Source organism: Symphalangus syndactylus, chromosome 21, assembly GCF_028878055.3.
Source record: "Symphalangus syndactylus isolate Jambi chromosome 21, NHGRI_mSymSyn1-v2.1_pri, whole genome shotgun sequence".
Taxonomy (NCBI): Eukaryota; Metazoa; Chordata; class Mammalia; order Primates; family Hylobatidae; genus Symphalangus; species Symphalangus syndactylus.
The window spans coordinates 43,345,784-43,373,594 of NC_072443.2; the positions used below are offsets into that span (position 1 = coordinate 43,345,784).

At 41.3% G+C, this 27,811-nt stretch overlaps 1 protein-coding gene across 2 annotated transcripts; it reads left to right on the plus strand.

The window, feature by feature from the left end:
* Positions 1-1,957: 1,957 nt before the first annotated feature.
* POGLUT1 (protein O-glucosyltransferase 1) lies at positions 1,958-27,811 on the plus strand. 2 transcript variants are annotated; one of them, XM_055260262.2, is made up of 11 exons: positions 1,958-2,176; positions 2,889-2,979; positions 4,371-4,514; positions 10,384-10,519; positions 13,122-13,243; positions 18,411-18,470; positions 19,939-20,038; positions 22,029-22,087; positions 23,650-23,817; positions 24,608-24,664; positions 25,368-27,811. In XM_055260262.2, exons 1-11 carry the CDS (start codon positions 2,092-2,094, stop codon positions 25,522-25,524), a joined length of 1,179 nt encoding a protein of 392 aa, XP_055116237.1. In that variant the 5' UTR covers positions 1,958-2,091; the 3' UTR covers positions 25,525-27,811. The 2 variants fall into 2 exon arrangements, with proteins under 2 accessions (XP_055116237.1, XP_055116238.1); XM_055260263.2 differs by having other exon boundaries at positions 2,052-2,716.

Genomic DNA, 27,811 nt, shown 5'->3' on the forward strand with positions numbered 1-27,811 from the left:
TTCTCTTCCACCATTCCTTAACATGCATCCTAAAGCCTCCACTACTGTCAAGCTAAATTTGATCCCCACCTTCTGCAAATTATGGCTGCCATATTTTTAGTGAGTCCAGCACAATATTCCTTAACTGTAACATTTCCTTCTCTTCAGTACAAAATATACCCCTCCTACCCCTTTCTCCAGATTTCCACTTCATATTGATCTTTTCTTCCACTGAAACCAGTGGCACTTAACTATTGCCTTAAATTGTAAACTATCTCTAAGGAAGCATATTTGTCTTCCCTACTAGTTCTAAACTCCTGGAAGCACAGATTTGATCTTGTACTTCCCTGTATTTCCATATTTCCACAAGGCTTAGGGATATAACCATGTACATTTTAGAAAATAGATAAATATGGCTGGGCGCAGTGGCTCACGCCTGTAATCCCAGCACTTTGGGAGGCTGAGGCGTGTGGATCACCTGAGGTCGGGAGTTCGAGACCAGCCTGACCAATATGGAGAAACCCCGTCTCTACTAAAAATACAAAATTAGCTGGGTATGGTGGCGCATGCCTGTAATCCCACCTACTCAGGAGGCTGGGGCAGGAGAATCGCTTGAACCCAGGAGGCGGAGGTTTCGGTGAGCCGTTGCACTCCAGCCTGGACAACAAGAGCGAAACTCCATCTCAAAAAAAAAAAAGAAAAAATAGATAAATATTTGTAGTTCTATGATCACTAAATATATCTACACTGACCTATATACCTGTATAAAGATATATACCTGTACTATACTATATACCTATATTGTCCAGTATCATGTTGCCCACTGTCAAGAAACAAAATTTCATCAAATTTAGTTTAAAGTTCTTTTTTTTTTTGGCTGGGCATGGTGGCTCACGCCTGTAATCCCAGCACTTTGGGAGGCCTAGGTGGGCAGATCACCTGAGGTCAGGAGTTTGAGACCAACCTGGCCAACATGGTGAAACCCTGTCTTTACTAAAAATACAAAAATTAGCCGGGCATGGTGACACACTCCTGTAATCCCAGCTACTCAGGAGACTGAGATGGAAGAATCGCTTGAACCCGGGAGGCAGACGTCGCAGTGAGCCAAGATTGTGCCACTGCACTCCAGCCTGGGCAACAGAGTTAGACTGTCCTCTGTCTCAAAAAAAAAAAAAAAAAAAAAAAAAAAATCGAATTGGCTTTTATTAGTGATTCATGAATCAGGCAGCATCTCATCTATAAAACAGAAAAGTGTTCCAATGAGCTGAGCAGAAGGGGTTGGGCTTATAGGCAGAAAAGGGCTGAAGAAAGCAGAGATAAAGAACAAAAATCAGATTGGTCATTTTGAAGTTACTTTCCTTAAAGAGTTACATCAGAGGGGACTTCTTTATCATGCCAGCTCAGGTATATGGGCCCCTTCTCCTATTTGTTGGAAAACTGGCCTCTTTTAAAGTTGAGTTTAATTACCTGGCACCTAGGACAAATGCCTCCATTCTGGTTTTGTCTACTCTCTTGAGGCCTAGTGCCAGAGTTCTGTCCAAAACAACGACCTCCCATAAACTTTATTTAACACCATTGATTTTTTTTCCTACGTCTAAGTCACCCCAACTGTTACAAATTCCTATTACAAAGGGATCCCTGTTATGCTAATTGCAATCTTTGGGGTCTAACCGTGCTGTGTACACACACACACACACACACACACACACACACACGCTCAACAAATCTATGCTATTTGATAAGAGGCAATTTGACGTCAAGAGAAAAACTGTTTGGCCTAGGCTCTATGCCAAGCCTTGGTTGTGCCACTAACTGTGAAACATACCCTCTCTGACCTTCAGTTTTCTGGCTGCAGACCTATTTTTCCAGGGGTGCCAGGGAGGGAGGATAGGCAACTGGTCCATTCGTTTATTCTCCCCATCTTCCCGGCGCAGCCTTCTCAGGGAAACTCCGCCTCAAGGTTGGGGACTGGAAGAGGGGTGGTGGGGCCAGAGTGGCCATCTTTGTGCGGGGCGACCCGCCGCCCACGTGCTGCGGCTCCCGGGCCATGTTTGTGCGGGGCCGCGCTTCCGCCAGCGCCGCAGCGGGGAATCTGCAGTAGGTCCGCTGGCGATGGAGTGGTGGGCTAGCTCGCCGCTTCGGCTCTGGCTGCTGTTGTTCCTCCTGCCCCCAGCGGAGGGCCGCCAGAAGGAGTCAGGTGGGCTCCGGGCAGTGCCGAGCCTGCCCCTTGGGCTCGGGGTCTGGCCGGAGTCCCGAGGCGCTTCCCAGCGCGGCCGGCTCCCGGGAAGATGCCGCGGCCGCTGTAGCTCGGAGCTGGGCAGAAAGCACCGGGGCGCTTGCGGCGGAGAGTGAGGTGCCGGGGTCTCTGCTCCTGCTCTGGACCCTGGAGAGTAACCCATTCCCCGGAATTCAGAATGACAGGGAGGAGAGGGAATTCCCCGTTCACCCGCAGGAGGCGTCGCCCGTGCTTGGCTACCCTGGACCTGCCTGAAACACTGAGGAGTCGGGGAGGGGGGCAAATGTCGTGCGCGCGCGCGTGTGTGTATATGCGTTGCCAGAAGAGAAGAGGGGTTTAATGTCTGTAGCTTTTAACTGATCCTCTTTGTGGAGTTCAATTTGATTAGTAGAAAGTGAGAGTCCGCGTCACTATCCGTAGCGTTCTGAGGGTTGGGCATTAAGCTTGGGAATTTTCCAGTTTCTTGGACACCTGACAGCTGGATAGAGGAACAGACTTGACGTGAGCGTGGGGGTTGCACACACAAAAATTCCTCCCTGGCGTTTCGTTTCCATCAGTGGGATGGGAAGGGGATTTCTGAAAGTTTTGGTCTTCTGTTGTTTCTGCCTGTGTGGTGTCAGCAAATAACGCTCAGGAAAATTTTTTTAACTCTTATTTACTTCACTTTTTAAAGGTTCAAAATGGAAAGTATTTATTGACCAAATTAACAGGTCTTTGGAGAATTACGAACCATGTTCAAGTCAAAACTGCAGCTGCTACCATGGGTGAGTTCTTTTCTTTGATGTGTCTTTGAGAGTTTAGTTGCTGTCGCAGGAAGTATTCTAACATCCTTGAGAGATTTTGATTGCAGTGGTCAGAAAGGCAAGGATGTTTTTCTATTTCTGGGGAATAAAAATGCTCTGGGATGCGAAAGGCTCAGGTGGTGTCAACCTAACCACTGACTCGCTGCGGGATTCAGTGCACGTGCATCTGTTTTTCCCACTGGGCTGCAAGCTTCTTGAGGTCAGGGTCTGTGTCTTTTTTGCTGTTTTCTCCCTGGTGTTAGCCCTCAGTGCGTGCTCGATAAATATTGTTGAGGAAATAAGCCCATCTATCGCTGAATCTAGTCCTAAATTTCCTGATGGTTATCTTTAGAAAATGCACATCAGGCTGGGCATGGTGGTTCATGCCTGTAATCCCAGCACTTTGAGAGGCCAAGGCAGGTGGATCACCTGAGGTCAGAAGTTCGAGACCAGCCTGGCCAACATGGTGAAACCCTGTCTCTACTAAAAATACAAAAATTAGCTGGGCGTGGTGGCACGTGCCTGTAATCCCAGCTACTCGGGAGGCTGAGGCAGGAGAATCGCTTGAACCCGGAGGTTGCATTGAATCCAGATCATGCCACTGCACCCCAGCCTGGGCGACAGAGTGAGACTTTGTCTCAAAAAAGAGAGAGAATGCACATCAGGGCCGGGATGAGGTATGGTAGAAAGATAACTCTGAAAACAGACTTGGGTGTTAGTGCCGGTACTCCCACTGGTTACCCCTGTGCCAAGCCACTTCAACTCCTCTGGGTCTCAGATTCTTCATCAGCTAAATAACAGGGTCTTTTAAGCTCCTTTTTATGTTATTTTTGACTCCTCAAAAAATTCCTTGGATGCTTATGATACTTATTGAAAACTTACTATGCACTCACTTTAAAAGGAATACAAAATAGTGTAATTTTGGTTACTGCTGTCATGCTACTAGAGTAAGGGGTTGTGGGGGAGAGTGTGGACCAGACAGAACAGAACAAGAGAGTCAGTGCTAGACTGTAAGGCATAAACTTCACCTCCTGTGGGATTGGGAGGAGATGCCAGGAGGACTGAAGTGACTAGAAGGACACAGGTGTGGCATGAGTAGCGAAAGAGGAATACAGAACTGCCAAGGGAGGGGCAATCCAGATGGAAGGAGGAAGAAGAGACATTGACCTGCTTTTTACTTTTTATTGCTTTATTGCATTTGATGTTTCAAATTACCTACAGGGCTTCTAGGGAAGAGCTGTTCATTCTCACTCTCAATTCTTTCCTTCCACTTACTGTGTTCTCTAATACGAAACCTAAATGCACTTAGGAAGTAGGTGGAATGGCACCACTCTCTTGGCCTGCTTTCCTTGATGACTCCCATTCTTTCCCAGTGTCATAGAAGAGGATCTAACTCCTTTCCGAGGAGGCATCTCCAGGAAGACGATGGCAGAGGTAGTCAGACGGAAGCTAGGGACCCACTATCAGATCACTAAGAACAGACTGTACCGGGAAAATGACTGCATGTTCCCCTCAAGGTAAGAGTTACGAGGTAGATATATCTTCTGACTTTATTACATATGGGCTTGATACCCTTTTATAGAGGAGCCAATTCATGGGACTAACAAGCAGATCCCTCCTCACATTTCAGGCAGACTATGAAATAGTGACGAGCTCTTCTCCTTGCCTCGGAATTTTTCTTGTGAGCTCCTCTCGAAGCATGTCTCCTGAGGCTTGGTTCATCACTGGTTGTACTGTTGGTGGCTCTGCCTCTTCTGCTCCTTCCCTGGGATATAGTAGCAGGACACAGGCTGATGAGGCCTAGCAGGCCTAGCAGGAGGGAGCTGGGCTGAAGGAGGAAGAGGAATTGGTTGAATGTCTGTCATGGGCCAGTGTAGTTCTAGATACTGAATATTCAAGGGGGGGTGGTAGAGTCAAGAGGAGTAACTAGATGGGGTTTGGTGGTTCACACCTGTGATCCCAGCACTTTGTGGTGGATTACTTGAGCCCAGGAGTTGGATTATGGCAAATAATCCGGCAGAGTGGCAAATAATACAACAGAGTGAGACCCTGTCTATTAAAAAATAAATAAATAAAAAAAGAGGAGTAACTAGTGCTGCAAATTACACTAGCCAGGACTTCAGAACTTCAGGTGTGAGACCTGAGGTACCATGTCAGTGGGCTGAAGGCAGGGTGGTAGGCAGGGAGGGTCATGGGCTGAGCGTGGAGGTTGGGTTTAGGCAGCATTGCACATACCAAAATATAAACTTTATTTTTGGAGTTTTTTTTTTTTTTAACTCAAATCTTTATAAAGTTAGAAGGTACAAAACTCAGAGGGCATAATATTATTCCCTTATGTAAGAGCATCTTTCTAAACAATCCCTATTCTGTCATTAAAAGTAAAATAAATGTGCAGAGTTGCAAAAAATTATCAATTTGTACATAAATGTTTATATTATTTGTATTTAATAACTTTGTAACAATTTAATATTTATTCTTATAAGTATGTAAACAAGGCCGGGTGCAGTGGCTCACGCCTGTAATCCCAGCACTTTGGGAGGCCGAGACGGGCGGATCACCTGAAGTCAGGAGTTCGAGACCAACCTGACCAACATGGTGAAACCCTGTCTTTACTAAAAATACAAAATTAGCCAGCTGTGGTGGCGCATGCCTGTAATCCCAGCTACTCAGGAGGCTGAGGCAGGAGAATCGCTTGAACCCAGGAGGCAGAGGTTGCAGTGAGCTGAGATCGTGCTATTGCATTTCAGGCTGGGAAACGAGCGAAACTGTCTAAATAAATAAATAAATAAATAAATGTAAGCAAGAAAACAGGCTGGGCACGGTGGCTTGTGCCTATAATCCCAGCACTTTGGGAAGTCAAGGCACACAGATCGCTTGAGCTCAGGAGTTCAAGACGAGCCTAGGCCACATGGCAAAACCTCATCTCTACAAAAAATACAAACATTAGCTGGGTGTGGTGGCATGTGTTTGTATTCCTAGCTACTTAGGAGGCTGAAGTGAGTGGATCACCTGAGCCCAGGAGGTCAAAGCTGCAGTAAGCCTGAGCCATGATTATGCCACTGCACTCCAGCCAGGGTGACAGAGCAAGACCTGTCTCAAATAAATAATAATAAAGAACAATAAAAAAGAAAGATTATTTAATATCTCACAACCTTGAGAAAATCAGTTACCCTTTGGCTATCAGATATCGGAGGAAATAAGGTTGTAGAGGAAAAGACTGTTAAGATATTTTAAACAGACATTTGTTCCATTATTTGGAACTCAATAATAGAGACTTTAAATACAAATTGTGAGTCTAGGAGAATTTTTAATTTCCACAAGTGAGAAATAAAATAAGAATATAGACATTGTTGGACTTTGAAAGCTTACCCAATGTTTAATAGTTTGCTGAACAATTGCCAAATGAAATGAGATGCTTTCAAAGTTTCTGAAAGGCACAATTCTCTTCTTCCTGAGCTCAGAACATTTTGGTCATAACCATGAGCTTAGAAATGTTCTGAAGGGAGTACAGGACCTTCATTAGCAATAAAATAATATATATTTCCAATGACACTGAAAGTTCCCTATCCTAGCTACATATACAACTAAGGAAAACAGAGAGGGACAAAATACAAATAGGATGCAGTATTCCAAAACACAATCCTGAATGAAATGCACACAGTTGTATGATATCTCAAAGATTCCCATATAGCTAGAAATAATATCTTTCTAGGTCTAGATACTTTTTTTTTTTTTTTGAGAGAGAGAATCTCGCTCTGTCACCCAGTCTGGAGTTCAGTGGCATGATCTCGGCTCACTGCAACCTCCGCCTCCCAGGTTCAAGCCATTCTCTTGCCTCAGCCTCCTGAGTAGCTGGGACTACAGGCGCCCGCCACCACACCCGGCTAATTTTTGTGTTTTTAGTAGAGACGGGGTTTCACCTTGTTCGTCAGGCTGGGCTCAAACTCCTGACCTCGTGATCTGCCTGCCTCGGCCTCCCCAAGTGCTGGGATTACAGGCAGGTCTAGATACTTTTAACTCATCCAGTATCAGAAATCTATGTGACATTTAAAAAATTCAGTTTTGAATAAAATAAAATATAAACTCCACATTTCAAGGATGAGCAGAGGAACCAGAGGTTTATCTAATTAATGCTAGAGACAAGTCATTTCAAAGATGAGGAGTAATGGTATTTTTTAATAACAGCTTTATTGAGGTGTGGTTAACATAAATTACATATAAAGTATACAATGTAAATGTTCCCACAACAAAAAATAGTATGTGAGGATGTGTTAATTAGCTTGATATACTCATTCCACAATGTAAACATATATCAAAACATTACATTGTATCCTGTAAATATGTACAATTATTATTTATCAATTAAAAATAAAACCTACAGTGTACACTGATAAGTCTTCATGTATGTTTATACCAAGATAATGAACGTTCCATCACAACCAAAACATTCCTTCTGCCTCTTTGCATTCCCTGTCTCCTGTGTCTCCCTGTCTCCCACTCCTCCCCATGCCGCCCCGCACCTTCAGGCAGCCGCTGACTACTTTCTCAAATTATAGATTATTTTCTGGTTTTCTATAAATGGAATCATATAAGAGAGTACTATTTTAAAACCCAAATGTGGCCGGGCATGGTGAACCACACCTGTAATCCCAGCACTTTGGAAGGCTGAGGCGAGTGGATCACTTGAGGTCAGGAGTTCGAGATCACCCTGGCCAATATGGTGAAACCCCAACTCTACTAAAAATACAAAAAAATTTAGCTAGGCATGGTGGCAGGCGCCTGTAATCCCAGCTACTTGGGAGGCTGAGGCAGGAAAATCGCTTGAACCCGGGAGGCGGAGGTTACAGTGAGCTAAGACCACGCCATTACACTCCAGCCTGGTCAACAAGAAAGAAACTCCATCTCAAAAAATAAAAATTAAATTAAATTAAAAGCCAAATGTGAAAGAAATACGACCATTTTAGCTGTAATGTATAAATTGTACTGCAATTTTTTTTTACATTTTTTAACTAGTTTTTTTTTTTTTCTTTTAGTGTCAAAGAGTATTACATGCAGTTTGGATATGTAAAATACCCAAATATTTTACCATGCTAAAATATTTGGATACCTCCAAAAGACATTCAGTGAAAAGGAAGTTTCTCTTCCACCTCAGACCCTCAGACCGCTAGTTCCTGAGACCTCTTTTCAAAAGACAATTAGAATTATGTGTCTTGTATATCCTTCTAGAATAGTCTGTACATTTACAAGCATCTAGACTCATTAGCAAACTAAAACATGCTCTGTCTTCTGTTCTGTACTGAGATTTCTTTTCCATATAACAGTAGATTTTGAGATTGTTCCATAAGAGTCCATAGAGAATGCCTCACTTTTTCATGGCTGCATAATAACTTATTATATGGATTTCTTTATTCAGCCCTCTATCAGTGGACATTTAAATTATCCCTTACCACATCACTTTGCTTTTTGGGTAACGCAAGCAATGCTGCAGTGAACATCCTTGTTACTGTGAACACTCATGTAAATATATATGTAGGCTAAATTCCTAAAAGTATAATAACTAGGGCAATTAATGTCATTTTAAAATCTTGATAAATAGGCTGGGTGAGGTGGCTCATGCCTGTTATCCCAGCACTTTGGATGGCTGAGACGGGCAGATCATCTGTGGTCAGGAGTTCGAGACCAGACTGGCCAACATGGTGGGAACCTATCTCTACTAAAAATATAAAAATTAGCTGGGCATGGTGGCCTGTGCCTGTAATCCTAGCTACTCGGGAGGCTGAGGCAGGAGAATCGCTTGAAACCCGAGTTGGAGGTTGCAGTGAGCTGAGATTGCGCCATTGCACTCCAGCCTGGGCCACAGAGCAAGGCTCCATCTCAAAAAAAAAAAAAAAAAAAAAAAACTTGATAAATAGGCTGGGCACAGTGGCTCTCACCTGTAATCCCAGCACTTTGGGAGGCTGAGGTGGGAGGATCACTTGAGCCCAAGAGTTCAAGATCAGTCTGGACAACATACCAAGACTCTGTCTCTACACACACACACACACACACACACACACACACACACACACAGAGTTGCCAGGTATGATGGCACACCACACACCTGTAGTCCCAGCTACTCAGGAGGCTGAGGTGAGAAGATCGCTTGAGCCTAGGATTTTTGAGGCCACAGTGAGCCACGATCATGCCACTGCACTCTTCAGCCTGAGTGGCAGAGTGAGAGACCCTGCCTCAAATAAAAAAAACCTTAAAAAAAGAGAAATCTTGGTAAATAGAAGTTAACTGTCCTACAAAGAGGCTAAACACTTCCACAACCCATATATCATATGCTGTGAATAGATCTCATACCCTCACCAACACTGCACTATTGGACTTTTTGATCTTTGCCGATCTGATTGGTAAAATTGGTATCTAGTTTCACTGATATTTCTTTATTATTAATACAGTTGAGCATCTTTTCCTATGTTTGTGAACCGTTGATGTTTTTCCTATGTTTGTGAACCGTTGATGTTTTTCCTATGTATAAAACACTTTTTTTTTTTTGGCTAGAGGAGCTCACTACATTGCCTACTATGTCACTATGTTGCTGGTCTAGAACTCTTGGGCTCAAATAACCCTTCTGCCTAAGTCTCCCAAGTAGTAAGACAATATTTTAAATCAGTTATTTCCATGCTGCCAGAAAATTTTGATCAAGCCTTTGAATGCTGCCCCTAGCATAGTGCTGGTCAGGACCTCAAAGGATGAGGCAGAAACAAGCTAAACTGTCAGTGTATCTTCTTTTTCTTTCAAGAAATCCCTGATTTCCCAGGGAATCTAGTCAGAAAGCTATGTTACAGTATTTATGATTATGTATATAACACTTTTTCTGGCTTGCAGAACCGATTTTGATAATGTTCTTTATTCGGGTTGAAGGTAATGAAAGATTTTCTATCTGTTCTCATAAACTAGGAGACTTAATTAAAATGGAAATAAAAATGGTGTCTTTGTGAGGAGCAAAGCCAAAGGAACACAGGTAGAAAATTAGCTATTTCAGCTGTTATGAGAGTTTGTATCTTGCCTGCTAATTAAACTATTCCATATAAGGGAAATAAAAGAACTGGAATGAATAAAGTGGTAGAAGTAGCAATAATCCTCCCTTCAAAGCTTTGATGATTTATTTGGAAAATTTTATTAAGTATGGTAAGCTGGAGCAGCTTAGCTAGGAGTGAACTTGCACAATACAAAAAAAGCAGAATAGCCCGTTTAGAAGCATTGCTTTCAGGACACTTTGCAGTAGGCTGATGATCTGGAATACTGGCTTGTATTACTTTAAAATGTGAATGGGACCTCACCTTGTCCTAGAGCCTGCAGGCACTACTCTGCTGAACTTATGGTATGTCTGGTTGACAGGTGTAGTGGTGTTGAGCACTTTATTTTGGAAGTGATTGGGCGTCTCCCTGACATGGAGATGGTGATCAATGTACGAGATTATCCTCAGGTTCCTAAATGGATGGAGCCTGCCATCCCAGTCTTCTCCTTCAGTAAGGTAAGTACAGGGAGAGCCACATGGGTGGATGGAGGGTGGTCCTCTAGGATATGAGCATGAGATCGTTGTCCGGTGACATAGTCTGATGGGTAATGGTAAGGATGAGGACTGAGGTCCAGAAATGGGTCTGTGTCTCTATTAGCATCACAGTGATTCAGCAAAAAGACATAGGAGAAGAAGTTGAGAACTGGTAAGTCATGTAAGATTGCTTGAGTGTCAATAGGGCTAGAGATGGAGGCTAGGGCGTGAGAGGCCTGAGAAACCTCCAGGAATTAGAGGTGGGTCTTGAAGATCCTACAGAGCATGAGAGGAAGGGGTCCAAGAAAGCTTGGGGTTAGGGAACACCTTCATTCCAAAAGTTTGTTGAGCTCCTACTATGTATATATTCAGCCATAGTGCTGGGTATCAGCTGTCCCATCTGTCATCATATTCCAGGGGCCCAGGGTGGCTAAAAGTGAACCTGAAGGTGCCAGATAACTCCACACGGTGTGTGTGCAAGCAGTGCATTGAAGGGATAGGCTGGAGATAGCCTAGAGGGCTATGCAAGAGGGTGATCTTTTAGACTCATCATGGAAGATTGGAGTAGCTAGGACACACCTGTGGGCTTGGGGAATTGGAGGCAAGGAATGTCTTGTCAGTGCTCAGGTTCATGTAAATGTTGTATTGGCAGGGATGGGCCTTGGTTCCCCAGAGACAAGGAAAGCATTTGGGGGTGAAGGTGGGAAGGCTAGAAGAGAGTGGATGGAAGATTCTATGGGGTAAGAGTGAATTGAGGAAAACCCCATGGAATTTGGGAAAAGGAACACTATCTCTGATTTGGTTTGTCCAAAGCAGAGGGACCTTTTATCCCCACTTTTTCTTTATCACAGTTTACTTTCTCCCTAGACTTGTTTTATTTCCTGTGTTGCAAGTGGGCAGAGGCCACATTTGTGTTGCATTTCCCATGGTCTAGCCTCATTTCTCAAAAGTGCTTGGTTCCATTGTTTGTCGTGAAACTGACTCAGAAGAACAGATAGAGGCTCCCATGTAAGTCAGTAGGGACTTCGTGTTCGTTATCTATCTATTGTTTCTGTGGATAATAAAGTATGATCATCGGTATACTAACTTTCTGTTCATCTTTACTTCCCTCCTGTTTTTTAAATCAGTGACTTCTAGTTTCTAAGGGAGAGTTTTGCTCTGTCAACTTTATAGTTAATTGTGCAGCTTCTATTGAATAGCTGTTATGTTTAAGGTGCTTGATGAATCACATCATTTTTTACATATTTGAGAGACGGCAAACAGCATATTGTGCATGTATTTCCAGTGGAAGAAACAGTAGAGTTAGAGGTTTATCAGTGGCCAGATTTTTAACAGAAGTAACCATAGAAGGGAAACAAATGGAGGCCAGGTGTAGTGGCTCACGCCTGTAATCCCAGCACTTTGGGAGGCCGAGGCAGGTGGATCAAAAAAAAAAAGGGGGGGGAACATATGGCTTTAAACTTTCTTTTTTTTGAGACAAAGTCTCACTCTGTTGCCCAGACTGGAGTGCAGTGGCGCGATCTCGGCTCACTGCAACCTCCACCTCCTGGGTTCACGCGATTCTCCACCTCAGCCTCCTGAGTAGCTGGGACTATAGGCACCTGCCACCATGCCCAGCTATTTTTTTGTGTGTATTTTTTAGTAGAGACGGGGTTTCACCATGTTTACCAGGCTGATTTCGAACTCCTGCCCTCAGGTGATCCACCTGTCTCGGCCTCCCAAAGTGCTGGGATTACAGGTGTGAGCCACCGTGCCCAGCCTCAAACTTCTTTCAAAAGATATGTGATAACACCTCTTCTTCTCATTTTGCTCATCCATACTTCTGACCCTGATCAGTGAATAACCAAGAATTTATTGACCAATCAATGTGAGCCCAACAGTGCCATAGTGAGATAACACTAGCCAATATTTACCAAGTATGTACAATGTGCCAGCTACTGTTCTAAGAATTTTACGTGTATCAACTCATTTAATATTCAAAATAAACCTTTTAGGTAGATCATATTATTGATATTATTGTTTCCCCCATTACAGTGATAAGGAAGCTGAGGCATAGAACCATTAAGTAACTTGCCTAGCACTGTAAAGAGGTGGAGTCAGATCCAAACCCATATGATGCACCTCAGGAGCCCACACTCTTAACCATTGCACTGTATTTCTTGGCTCTTGCTCTCAAAAAAACCCATTGGGAAATAACCAAAAACTGATAAGACAGTGTAAACTCTTAAGTGTAATAGTTAAACAATGAGAGAGCTCTGTGATTATTCAGAATTGGGCATATTGTTTCCTTAAATTGGAAATCTTAACAGTATATATCCTCTAGAAAAACAGAATTTGGGGGAACTGAAAAAGCTGACCTTTAATGTGATTCTAAATTCTGGAATTCAGTGAGCCCATGACTTTTAATCCATAGTCACTTTTGCCTTTTAATGTCTACAGGCTAGACTTTGGAAAATAGGGAAAATATATCTTTGACAATGTGACACTAAACCAAGGCTGTCCAGATCCTGTGGCATGATTGCAGTTGCCTCTTTTCACTCTGTTCCAAGACTGATTTAGAATGACCTGTCTGTTTTTGTTGAAGACATCAGAGTACCATGATATCATGTATCCTGCTTGGACATTTTGGGAAGGGGGACCTGCTGTTTGGCCAATTTATCCTACAGGTCTTGGACGGTGGGACCTCTTCAGAGAAGATCTGGTAAGGTAGGTCCTGTAAAGAGGTTTTATTTTTTCCTCTTTCTGGGTTTTCTTGAAATAAGCCATATAATATAACCAATTATTTACTTTTTTTTTTTTTTTTTTTTTGAGATGGAGTTTCGACCTTTTTGCCCAGGCTGGAGTGCAATGGCGTGATCTCAGCTCACTGCAACCTCCGCCTCCCAGGTTCAAGTGATTCTCCTGCCTCAGCCTCCTGAGTAGCTGGGATTACAGGCATGTGCCACCACACCCGGCTAATTTTGTATTTTTAGTAGAGACGGGGTGTCTCCATGTTGGTCAGGCTGGTCTCAAACTCCTGACCTCAGGTGATCTGCTCACCTCGGCCTCCCAAAGTGCTGGGATTACAGGCGTGAGCCACCGTGCCCAGCCTATTTACTTTTAAGTGACTAATTTTTAAGTAAAAAATTAAAAGCCGGGCGCGGTGGCTCACGCTTGTAATCCCAGCACTTTGGGAGGCTGAGGCGGGCGGATCACGAGGTCAGGAGCTCGAGACCACGGTGAAACCCCGTCTCTACTAAAAATACAAAAAATTAGCCGGGCGTGGTGGCGGGCGCCTGTAGTCCCAGCTACTCGGAGAGGCTGAGGCAGGAGAATGGCGTGAACCCGGGAGGCGGAGCTTGCAGTGAGCCGAGATTGCGCCACTGCACTCCAGCCTGGGCGACAGAGCGAGACTCCGTCTCAAGAAAAAAAAAAAAAAAAAAAAATTAAAGACAGAAAACTGTAACATAAACAATTTTGTGTGTGTCTAATAATATTTACATATCCATAGAAAGGGGCAGAATAGTCTATCCTAAACTGTCAGCAATGCCTCTTTGCAAGGGATTATCAGAGACTTTTGTATTTTAAGTTTTTCTTTCTTTCTTTCTTTTTTTTTTTTTTTTTTTGCGACAGAGTCACATTCTGTCTCCCAGGCTGGAGTGCAGTGGTGCTATCACGGCTCACCGCAACCTCTGCCTCCCGGGTTCAAGCAATTCTCTTGCCTCAGCCTCCTGAGTAGCTGGGATTACAGGCGTGTGCCACCACGCCTGGCTAATTTTTTGTATTTTTAGTAGAGATGTGGTTTTGCCATGTTGCCCAGGCTGGTCTGGAACTCCTGGCCTCAAGTGATCCACCCACCTCGGCCTCCCAAAGTGCTGGGATTACAGGCGTGAGCCACTGTGCTCAGTCAGTATTTTCAATTTTTCTATACTTAAGATTCTTTAAATAAGAGTGCATTCTTTCATAGTAAGAAAAAATTAATGACCTCGTCATAGGGGGGATAGAAAATTATTTGGAAGAATATAAACGTACTTGGCAATTGAGAGCTAAGTACTTTAGGCAGGGCTGAGGGAGCATAAATGTCCCATAAGCATCTCAAGTACAAGCTTATTCCAGATCCTCTCTGATTCATGACTGAGACATGCCTTGGCCTGTTGACTCCATCCTGCTATCATTTCTGAATTTAGATTGTGTAGCTCATCCAAGCTGTAGATATTTCTTACCTAGCTACATTTTACATCATGATTCAAACAACTTTGGTGCTTAATTAGGGAACTTCCAGAAACACAGTCATTATAGGCCTTCTCTCAGGTATAAGGAAAGCAAACAATTCAACCTTGTTTCCATAAATACCTATCACCTCTCCCAAGTGTGGCTGAAGATTCAAAGAGGATTAAAGTAATATTCCCTTCCTGAAGAAACGTACAGGGCTGCAGTCCTCAGTGGCGGGTAGATCCCTTTGTTAAAAAACAAACTTCTCTAGTGGGTATAATTTGGAAATTTTAAAAAATAATAACTTAGTCTCATATTTTACAGAACTGGAACTAGAAATTGTCTTTGTCCAACCCTTTATTTCAGGGATGAGGGAATGAAGGCACAGAAAGGTTTAGTGATCTGGTCAAGGTCAGAAGCAAATCTAGGCCTAAAGACCCGGTTTCCAAGTGCATTATCCAACCTACTTTACTGGTTAATATTCCTTGTGTTTTCCTGACATTGAGACTGTCATTTCTTGTTTATTTTTGGGTTTTGAACATAATTTTGAAAGAGGGGGGAAAAGGGTGTGGTTTTTTGTTTCTTGGTTGTTTTTTAAAATTTTTTGTAGAGACAGGTCTTGCTATGTTTCCCAGCCCGATCTCAAACTCCTGGGCTCAAGTGATCCTCCCGCCTTGGCCTCCCGAAGTGCTGGGATTACAGGCATGAGCCACCACACTAAGCTGGAAAAAAGGTTTTAAACTTTTTTTTCCCAAAGTTATTCTTGGCCTTGGCCTTAGTTTTCTAATCCTTCCCCCGCCCCGCCCCAGGTACTTGCAAATACCCTTTTCACATTCTTCTTTTTGTAGCTCTTTTCCCACCTGCCATGCAGCTGCCTTGTTTTTAAAATCTTTAAAAACATTTTTACTGATTATGAAACCTATATATGCCCATAAAATTTTACAAATATGTATAACTTAGGCAACTTCCCCCTAACTTATTGGTGTATCTAAGTAATCTTTCCATATCTTTGTTTCATGTCAGTACATATGAAACAGTCACTTTATTTATTTATTTGTTTGTTTGTTTATTTTTAAGAGGCAGGATCTCACTATGTTGCCCAGGCTGGACTCAAACTCCTGGGGTCAAGGTGTTATCCAGTTACTCCACCGTGTAGTTAGTAATACCATTTTCCCCCATGTAAACTAGTAAGCAATTTTTAGGCAGATGGAATGTTTTAAAGTCTAATCTTGTATGAATACATTTTTCTTTTGATACCTTCCCATTTTATTCAATTGAATTTATTCATGGTTATAGAATTACAATTTTGTTTTTTGGAACCCTCTGTTTAGAATCTCTAGTGATGTTCATTTGTTACCTTGAAAATTTAATAATCTGCTTGTTTATCCATCTGCACTGACGTCTGCTTGCCACTGTTCATTCTATTTTTCTGATGTTTTGGGAGTTTGTGCCCACTGATTTATATTTCACTTTGTAGAATAATTCATTGTTCTTTACAGATCGAAGATTTCATTTGTTACTGTCAGAGAGGGTTTAAAAAAGAGGGCTGGAGTAGCACCAGGCTGTGGTGGCCACTGTTAGCACTTGCCTGGAGAAACAAGTCCTAACCTAGGTCTTTTGAGGGAGGATGGGTGGGTTAGGAGAATGAGAGAGAGAGAACAGTGATACACAGTTTGGGTCTGTGTATATTAAACACAGCTTCCCCAGGAACCAAGGAAATAAAGAGAAGTAACTTTGAGTATAAATGGATACATTTTTTGTTAGATAGTTTGACAATATATATCAAAATTGGAAATGTATACTGTGTATCCTTTGACCCAGCTGTTTCACATCTAGAATGTATCCTAAGGAATTAATTAAACAAATGTGCAAAGATTTGTGTACAAGGATGTTTACTACCGTGTTGTTTCTTAGAGCAGAAAGTTGGAAACTACCTAAAAGCCCATCAATAAAGGATGAAGTGAATCATAACATGACTATAAAATGGAATTTTTGCAGTGAGTCTTTGCCAGAGATTATAAAATGGAATATCGTGCATGAATGGAAAGGCAGTGTAGGTTTTAAAAACTCTGGGTTCAAATCCTGGCTCTTATTAGCTACATGACTCTGTGCAAGTTGCTTAACCTCTAAAGGACCTCATTTGTAAAATAGGGATGATAAAACCTACCTCTTAAGATTGTGAGAATGATTTTATATTTACAAAGCACTTAGAATAATGTCTGTAACATAGTGAAGTGCTATATAGATGTTGGCTGTTATTATTATTTATATTTCCTATTAAGATTGTTACCTAGCAGTATGTATGGTGTGACCTCTGTTACATAGAGCAAAGTTTCTCAGTATTAGTGTTGCTGACATTTTGGGCTGGATAATTCTTTGTCCTGGGAGCTGTCCTGACCACTGTAGGATTGTTTAGCAGCATCTCTGATCTTTACCCACTAAATGCCAGTAGCAGTCCCCTAGTAGTAACAAGCAAAAGTGTCTGCAGACATGGCCAAATGTCCCCTGGGTGGGAGGGAAGGGCAAAATTACCCCCAGTTGAAAGCTACTAATATGAATAAATGATTGCAAGGAAATTCTTGGCTAAAATGTTACATGGTTACCTCTGGAAAGGGAGATTCCAGATGACTTCTTACTTTTATCTTTATGCTTTTTCATGAGAACTTTGCACAAGGAGCATGAAACATTTTCCACTAAAAACAAAATAACAAAAATCCAGTGCTATAGTGTCTCTGTTTGGGCAGGAAGAAGTATGGGGAAAACAAGATAGTTTTGGCCTTAGACTGGAGAATCAGGTAAAGGTGATCCATCCAGAAAAGGCCAGAGGATGAGCCAGGTTGGCTGAAGGTGGAGGTCTGAGGGCCTGGAAAATACTGAGCAGCGTTCTCAGCTGAGTGAAAATGAGCAGCATGACATTATATGTATCTGAAAAGGACCTGTGCCTAGAAAGTTTATATCCTCAGTTTCTCCATTACTGTAATCCAGCCCACCAATCCGTCATTAACTTCAGTTCAGCCTTCCCTTCCTTTTTCAGAGAAGATGCTGTGCAGATTTCTGTGCAGGGAGGGTTCCTACGAAGCAAGTTAAGAATGATGCATCTGTGAGCTAGTAGTTTCAGTAAGGAAGGCTGGTCGTGGTAATGTGTACTGAGATCTGAGTTTCAAGGACTTCATCTTTATAGAGCACTTAGTCTGGCTTTAAGAATACGAAGGTGCTTTTCAAATATCAGACTAAATCTGATGACACTTCCCACCTATGGAAAACATAAAATTAGAGAGTGATTTCCCTTTCATTCCATTTCTGATGCTTTTTTTTTTTTTTGCAGTTCTGTTCACATAATTAATTTCATCAGTAGCACCCTACTTAAAGTACAGAGGAAATCCACATTTGCCAAATTATAAACAGACCTAATCATAACCTTCAGGGTTTGGGGGCTTTTCTTTCAATGTTGTTAACTTGTTAATGGGGAGTAGATTTGTAGATACAACTGGGTAGCACCTCCAGAGCAATGAAATGGTAGCAAAAGGAAACAAAGTGTCCTTTAGGGCTTTTTCTTTTGAGTGGCTTTGATTAGATTTATTTAGAAATATGAAGCTCTGAACTAATCTTCAGAAATGGTTAAAGCACATTCTTATATAGTTGAAAAAGAGATATTGAAACTAATTAAATTCTATATTCTTAGGTCAGCAGCACAGTGGCCATGGAAAAAGAAAAACTCTACAGCATATTTCCGAGGATCAAGGTGAGTTATTTTCTGACATTTTACAAAGATATTCTTCCAAGTAATGTAAAATGTAAGTAACTTCGAGGGTATGACAAGCTCTGTAGTTCAAAGGGAAAGCTAAGATAACAAAGAGAAATGTGGAGTCACAATTTTAGATTCGAGAATAATTCACATTATTTGCCGAAATCGCCATTGATTGAGTTGATATTCAAAGAAGTAAAGTTCATCCATTTCAGTCATTTAACAGATATTTTACATAGTGTCACAAATGTGTCAGGCATTGATTATGTGACGCCAAACACAACAGATGGGTGTGTTCTTACAGTCCCTATGAGTAGCTTATGATCAGTTTCTAGGAGTAGCTTATGATCATGCCACGGTCACTCTGCTGGTTAATGCAGAGCAGGACTCATCACCGTATCTCTTGACTGCCTTTTTTATCAGACCGTGTGGCTGCCAAATAGTGGTTAAGAGCACAGACTGAGACTGCTGAAAATGAAGAAGGGAGCAGGGAAGAAAGAGAAGAGAAAAATGGCAAAGGTAGTAGGAGGACGCTGTGTTGTTCAGCTCCATAGTCCCAGTGCCAAGAACGGTTCCTAGCGTGTTGATATATGATAAATATCTGTGGAGCAGATGAATAGAAAAGACTATGAAGGGAGGAGGGTTTTGTAGTTTTAGCAAGTGAGTCCTTGCCAGAGATTATACTCTCTCTTCACCCTCCTCTTCGCTTGGGAGCTAGACTTTAGGAGGTAAATGGATTATCCAGCTACTATGTCCTGTTTCTTACCAACTTCTCTGATTCTTAAATCTTGAAGTCACAAATTAATCTGGGGACCATGTCTAGACTTCAAGAGTTTTAGGACTCCCTTGAAATTATGTGAGGATATGTGCATTTTTCTGGGAAAGAGAGAGGGTTGGTTCATAGTTCTTAACAGATTATCAAGGAATCCATGATGCCTCACATGTCAAGACCCTCTGCTACTTGGAACATCACTAGAAATTCTTCCACATATAGTCATCAGGTTTTTAAGCCCTTTGGTTTTTGTGCATTTTTAAAAAATTAAATATTATACTGGACTGTACAGAGCATACAAAACAAAGGTCACGTAGCTGTTTTAGTGAGTCGTGACTACCTAGCCTCACAGTTATGAGCACCAGCGATTATAGAAGCCACATGAACTTTCCTAAAAGGGAAATCATTCCCTGGGATTTGACCACAGTGACCTGAACAACATACCCTTCAAGACCAAATGCAAGCAAAGAAGGGCCAAGCACCCCCCAGCCCTAAAGGTACAGAGGGGACCAGCCCTGGATGACCTAGATGCTGCAGTACCCAGTATACCCCTCCTCTGCTGTCACGGCACCAGTGAATTGTCCATTTGTGCAGAGTCATTGCATTGGGTCCTAGTCCTGCTCACCTTTCAGGGATTGGGAACAGTATTCTAATACAGACCACACAGTTTTATGTCATGTGTTTCTTTTATAGGACAAGTCCAGAACGAGATCCTCTCATTCTTCTGTCTCGGAAAAATCCAAAACTTGTTGATGCAGAATACACCAAAAACCAGGCCTGGAAATCTATGAAAGTAATCACCAGTCATCTGACTAGAACTACAGCAGTGAACATTCTCACTTAAAGAACATTGCCACCTGGGTAGAATTTGAGATTAGGTTTCCTCTCAGTGGTGAGGTGAATGTAAAGAAAGTTCCATGAGCCATCATTAGCATATATGTGAATTCTCCTTTTTCAAACTTGCATTGCTTTTCTGGCCATATTATGACTAGTATATTGCACTACTTTGAAGGTTTAAACCAGAGGTCACAAACTTTTTCCAGGAAGGGCCAAATAGTAAATGTTGTAGGTGTTGCAGGTCGTATGGTCTCTATTGTAGTTGCCAACAGCCATGGGCAGTTTGTAAATGAATAAGCCTGGCAGTGTTTTTATAAAAACTTTATTACAGCCGGGCATGGTGGCTCACGTCTGTAATCCCAACGCTTTGGGAGGCTGAGGTGGGTGGATCACTTGAGGTCAGGAGTTCAAGACCAGCCTGGCTAACATGGTGAAACCCCGTCTCTACTAAAAACACAAAAATTAGCCGGGCATGGTGGTATGTGCCTGTAGTCCCAGCTACTGGGGAGACTGAGGCAGGAGAATCGCTTGAACCCAGGAGGCAGAGATTGCAGTGAGCTGAGATCGCACCATTGCACTCCAGCCTGGCAACAGAGCAAGACTCCATCTCAAAAATAAATAAAAATAAAAAGAATAAAAAATAAAAACTTATTTACGGGCACTGAAATTTGAATTTCATGTAATTTTAAATTGTCATAAAATATTACTCTTTTACCTTTTTTTAAACCATTTGAAATGTAAAAATTTTTTAGTCCATGACAAAAACAAGCAGTGAGTCAAATTTGGCCTGTGGGTCGTAGTTTGCCAACCCCTGGTTTAAATCAATGGTCAACCCTGACTGTGCAATACAACCAGAGAGCTTAAAAAATGAATCAAATGAGTCAGAATCTCTGGGAATGGTGTCCAGTAATCTTCATTTGTTTAAAACTTTTCAAGTGATTCTAAGGTGAAGCCAGAAATGGGACCGTTGGTTTATAGTCCACTCTCTTCTTAACTCTATGGCTTTTTGCCTTAATCAAAGAAATTAAAGCCCTAAACTTGCTTTATATGAAATTTCCATATACCATATGAGGATGCTATGAGGAAAAGCTTTAGACTTCTTGGGAGAAAACTAAATCTGAGGTGCATGTATTATTTCATACAGTTTTAGTCAGATAGGAGCAAGTGAGCTTAAGAAACTTTGTTGAATAATAAAAATGTGAAAAAATGTATTCATTTAGAACACAAGTTGTTAGCATCTACTGTGGGAGGCTGCAGAAGCAAACAAAACTTGTCCCCTCATCAAGGAGTTTACCATCTGCTAAGGTGGATGGAATGTACGTGGGGATCTCAAACTCAGTGTCCCCAAGGGCCAGCAGGTGATGTCAAGAGGTGAGCAAGAGAGAATACTAACAGTTCCAAATGTTAATAAGAGCCCAGTTTGCCAGATCTTCCTTTTTATTCTCCAAGAAAGATTGGAAATCTGGATTTTTACAAGAAATATCCTACCACCTATAAATGTTGGCAATGATTTGACTTTTTTAAAAAAAATACTTTGCATGCCCAACAAAATTTGAGCATGGGCTATATACACCCCTAAGGCCATCAGCCAGCACTTGGGACCTTCTCTGCATACATAATTTACACAGAGTGAAGTGTGCTGCAGGCTGTGACATCTGAATTCAAAGGAGGGCAACATGGCTTTAGGTGAGCTTAAACTCTAAAATCAGACAGGCCCCAGTTAAAACTCTGTCTTCTATTTAGAGCCACGTTGCCCTTGAGCAAATCTCAACTTCCAAAGCCTTGGCTTCTGCATTTATATAATGGGAATAATAATGTCTCCTGAGTATATTGGTTATGAGGCTTAAATGAGATAATGTTGATGAAATGTTTAACAAAGCTCACTGCACAGTGATCACAATAAATGCTGTTGCTGCTAATACTAATAACTTCCTTTCCACTTAAAGGATACCTTAGGAAAGCCAGCTGCTAAGGATGTCCATCTTGTGGATCACTGCAAATACAAGTAAGATTTGTGGGACTCCTGACTCTCTTGGTTTCCATACTGCTTTTGAAATAGCTTCACTTTGGGTGAGAACTTTAATAAAAAGGCCCAGCTGGAGTAAATGAAAGTTGCATTAATTCATTTCACTGGCTTTTCCTGAGGGCCTGTATGCACTGACCTGAGTTCTGTGGCGACTGTAGAGAAGAATGGAACATGGTTCCTGCTTCCAGACAGCTGCGTGCTAGCTAGTAATCACAGTAATGGAATTACCTCTCCATATGCCCCACCCACCCAATCGTTGAAGTTAGAATAAATATTTCTCAGTTAATAAATATTAGAATTATTATCCTGGTGTGCTGGCATGCTCCTGTAGTCTTAGCTACTCGGGAGGCTGAGGTAGGAGGATCCTTTGAGCCCAAGAGTTCAAGACCAGCCTGGGCTACATAGTGAGACCCTGTCTCTAAGAGAAATAAAATAAAATTCCGGGACTAAGAATTAGATGAACAGGTAAAACCAGGTCTAGAGGAGGGCAGTGGTGGTGGGGGTGGCTCAGAGTTAGGAGTGCTAGTGACACACAGAGTAGGAGCTATATGGTGAAAGCAACTCTGGTTGGCGACAGGTGCGTGCATAAGAAATGCTGAGAAGACAGCTTTTTTTGTTTTTTTTTTTCCCCTGTGGGCAATCTCTGAAAATTGATTTGGTTTTCCTCATTCTCTTCTCTATACCAGGGATCCCCAACCCCCTGCCATGGTACTAGTCTATTAGGAACCGGGCTGCATGGCAGGAGGTGAGCAGTGGGGAAGCGAGCATTACTGCCTGAGCTCTGCCTTCTGTCAGATGAGCCTTGGCATTAGATTCTCATAGGAGCACAAACCGTATTGTGAACTGTGCATGCAAGGGATGGAGGTTGCATGCTCCTTATGAGAATCTAACTAATGCCTGATGATCTGAGGTGGAACAGTTTCATCCAAAACCATCTACCCCACACTACCCATCCATGGAAAAATTGTCTCACATGAAACCGGTCCCTGGTGCCAGAAAGGTTGGGGACCGCTGCTCTATACTTTAAGAGAAGAGGGTGATGTCCAGGAAGCAGTGGAGACCTTCGACCAGATGGGGTACACTAGAGGAAAAACAAGGCTTTGGGAGGCCATGACTAGTTAGAGACATTAGGCCTAGAAAAGCTTGTGAAATTTTTTTCACTCTTTATATTTTGTGTTTACCATTGAACATTTATTTTCTCAAATATTTTCCAAATCTACCAGCTGTCATTTCCTTTTGAGCCCTGTATACACTCTACCTGGCACGCAGCTCCTGACCCTATCTAGCGCTGTCTGGAGAAAATATCGCCTATTTTTCCTCACCCTGACATTCCCAGAACAACCTGTAGTCCTAGCCCTGGTAAAGCAAAGAGTTGATAGAAACCACTTAGGAACATATTAATGTGTCCTTGAAAACTCAAAGTGGAAAGAGAATGGAGAGGGATCATAAAAGGAAAGAAGGGAGGGGAGAATAAGCATAAAAGGTCATATTTGTGGCAGCAGGCATATAGTATCAAATGTATTTTGTTCTTTTTTCCTCAGGTATCTGTTTAATTTTCGAGGTGTAGCTGCAAGTTTCCGGTTTAAACACCTCTTCTTGTGTGGCTCACTTGTTTTCCATGTTGGTGATGAGTGGCTAGAATTCTTCTATCCACAGCTGAAGCCATGGGTTCACTATATCCCAGTCAAAACAGATCTCTCCAATGTCCAGTAAGCAGTTATCCCCCAATGCAGAGTTTCTAAAGACCCTTCCAATCTGCTTTTAAAAATGCCTTAAAACCAGTCATGTAAGACATTTAGTCCTACGATTTTTTTCCATTGAAAGCTTTTTTTCCTCTAGGTTTGCATATATATAGTATTGCATTATTATCCAAGTAGGCTATAAGTGGAATTTAATTTGAAAAAGCGGTTTAATACTGGTTTCAAATGAAACATTCAGATAAAATGAAGTTAAAAAGCGCTAATCTCTCCAAGACTAAAGATAGGGATATTCAATCTTATTATATTGTCAAAAGGATTTTCAGATACAGCATGAGAATTGACTCAAGTGAAGTTTCAGCAAATTTCTTTTCATGACGGGAGGAACTAGGAAGAGGTATAGAGAAGGGCCAGAGTTATCTGAATATTGTCGTCATGGTGATATCTGTGTGTATATATATATATTTTATATATAAATATATTTATATATAAATATGTAAAATAAATAATACAAATATATAATATATAATATAAATATACAAAATATATGTAAATATATAAGGTAACTTTTGTATTTTCTCAAATATGTCCCAAATCTACAATAGGGTTATCTTTAATCAGTGTGTGGGTTTTTTTTTAATTATTATTTTGTTCTTGAGAGAACCCTGATATCTTTGCTTGGAGGAAATAATCCACCATCCACATACCTAAAATTATCCGTAGACCTCAATCTATATGGTCTTTCTGATTTAGTGCCAATGAAGTTGGTCTATATTTCACAGTGAAATTCTTTTCATTTTAGAGAGCTGTTACAATTTGTAAAAGCAAATGATGATGTAGCTCAAGAGATTGCTGAAAGGTGAGTTCCGTTCATTTTCCCTTTTCCACTTTACTTTGCCATCCCCATTATGCCCTAGCCAAAGTTATCTGAATATTGGTATCATGGTGACATCTGTATTTTATCCTCATTATATGGAGATAATTCAGAACTAAAGCTGCCCTGGGGGAAAACATAGACACATGTCTATGTATGCTTGTTTTAAAGAAAAAGATAGGCCAGGCGTGGTGGCTCACGCCTGTAATCCCAGCACTCTGGAAGGCCGAGGCAGGCGGATCACCTGAGGTCAGAAGTTCAAGACCAGCCTAGCCAAGGTGAAACCCCATCTCTACTAGAAATACAAAAAAATTAGCCAGGTGTGGTGGTGCGTGCCTGTAATCCCAGCTACTTGGGAGGCTGAGGCAGGAGAATCACTTGAACCTGGGAGGCAGAGGTTGCAGTGAGCCAAGATCACACCATTGCACTCCAGCCTGAGCAACAAGAGTGAAACTCCGTCTCAAAATAAAATAAAATAAATAAATAAATAAAGGAAAAAGATGTTAAGTTGTATTGCTACATGCATGTATGTGGATATGATTGCCATAGGGTTGGTTCTTGAGGCTCAAATGAATTAATTTATATAAAATGCTGAATAATGCTTGGCACAAGGTGAGCACTCAAATGCAGACTGTTATTATTATTAAATTCTGTGCTTTAACATTTTCTTGTTAAATCTTGTCTCTAGGGGAAGCCAGTTTATTAGAAACCATTTGCAGATGGATGACATCACCTGTTACTGGGAGAACCTCTTGAGTGAATACTCTAAATTCCTGTCTTACAATGTAACAAGAAGGAAAGGTTACAATCAAATTATTCCCAAAATGTTGAAAACTGAACTATAGTAGTCATCATAGGACCATAGTCCTGTTTGTGGCAACAGATCTCAGATATCCTACGGTGAGAAGCTTACCATAAGCTTGGCACTTATACCTTGAATACCTGTTATCAAGCCAAACACCTGGTTTTCCTTATCATGCTGCACCCAGAGTAACTCTTGAGAAAGATTTAAAATATGTCTAATACACTGATATGAAGCAGTTCAACTTTTTGGATGAATAAGGACCAGAAATCATAAGATGTGGATTTTGAACCCAATTCTACCTTTCATTTTCTTAAGACCAATCACAGCTTGTGCCTCAGATCATCCACCTGTGTGTGTCCATCACTGTGAAATTGACTGTGTCCATGTGATGATGCCCTTTGTCCCATTATTTGGAGCAGAAAATTCATCATTTGGAAGTAGTACAACTCATTGCTGGAATTGTGAAATTATTCTAGGCGTGATCTCTGTCACTTTATTTTAATGTAGGAAACCCTATGGTGTTTATGAAAAATACTTGGGGATCATTCTCTGAACCGTCTAAGGAAGCAGTAGCCATGCCATGCAATGATGTAGGAGTTCTCTTTTGTAAAACCATAAACTCTGTTACTTAGGAGGTTTCTATAATGCCACATAGAAAGAGGCCAATTGCATGAGTAATTATTGCAATTGGATTTCAGGTTCCCTTTTTGTGCCTTCATACCCTACTTCTTAATGTTTCTCTAAAGCCAAAAAAAAAAAAAAAAGACAAAGCCTCTTAATAAATTTAGGAAGTAGTCCTCATTCTTTAATGGAACTATACATAGAACAGCAGCTCTTCCTCACCCTTTGCATACCTTTAATATTTTTCCTTCTTAAATAGGCCACAGCAGGGGTCATTCACACTCTCACTGTCTTGCAGGAACCACAAGAAGTCTGCATATGTGAACATGCCGTTCAGTTGGTAGTTAAGAGCGTTCAACTTCAAATATATAGAAGATACTTGTTTTAGTGCAAATCCATATTGGAGTGCCTCCTTTTTCCTTTTTTCCCTTTTTGAAAAAGATGTTTTGGGTAGTAGTTTAATATCTCGGGGTGCTCTAACATAGTAAAAAATGAAGAAAAATGTTTAGATTAAAACTCTGTAGTCTGATGACTTAGAACCATCCTTGACCCTTAGGCCCAACCTTTCCACAGAGAAATCACCTCTCTTCCTTTGTCTTTTAAGAACTATTTGGTATTAACTAGTTTCAGAATTAGTAAATGTGAGATTCAGTCACATAATTATCAGACATTCCATTTGTCAGAAATGTATTTGGATTTTTAAACTCCTTTCCACAAAATTTTTAGTCTAATGACCTTCTTAGAGAAGTTGAGCATGCCTGGCAAGATCATTTCATGGAATAAGCAGATGTTTAAAGTTGGATTTTTTTTTTTTTTTTTTTTTGAGTACCAGCAATGCACAGGGACCACGTTCTTAGGTTCTTAGTCTGTGAATCTAGCAATAGGCAGTACAGATTTCTGAGTTGTACTATGGTTTTGCCTTGTCACTATGAGGCCCTACTAGGTGTAAGCATTCTGTCTGAATTTTAATTTCCTCTCATTAAAATAGGAACAAAATTTGCTATCCTTTAGATTAGGAGCTGAAGATTCATTTCCCTAGGAATGTTTCCCATTTAGCTTCAAGTTTCAGCTCAAACATCACCTTCTTTCTGATTCCTTTCATTCATTCCTCAAGGCAGTAAGGGGCTACCATAGTACTTTGCTTATGCCTGTATTATATGACATCACTGTAGTTACTTGACTGTTTCTCCTACTGTTCTGTGAACTTATTAATGGGTGAGAACCTAGTTTTACTCATCTTGATGGCTCCATGATCCAGCACAGTGCCTCACACAAAGAACTATTGGGTGGGTGGATGGATGGAGGAATGGAGACAGTTGGCTTAACTAGATCCTATATACAGATTATTACTGGCTCCAAAGGAAGAGTAGATAAGACCATAAGAATTGGATCAATGTAAATCCTCACCTGCCCTTTGAGGAGCCAAGAAGGGCATCTTTGTCTTTAAATACAGCAAATGTTATTCAGATTTTGTACTTGTCTGTTTACCTCAGTGTAGATGATATGAGGATGGTATAACTATGTAAACTGTTTGTTTTTGAAAATAATTTGTTTCCCTACAACTTTTGAAGGTTTTATTTGTTGTTGTTGTTACTAGTTCAGTCCCAAACTTACCCTTTCCTTTTCAGAGAGCTAATGGCCATGCTTTTCTTCAAGGAAAGAATAATTTATTTGAATGAAGTGGGATACTTGGATAACACAAATAA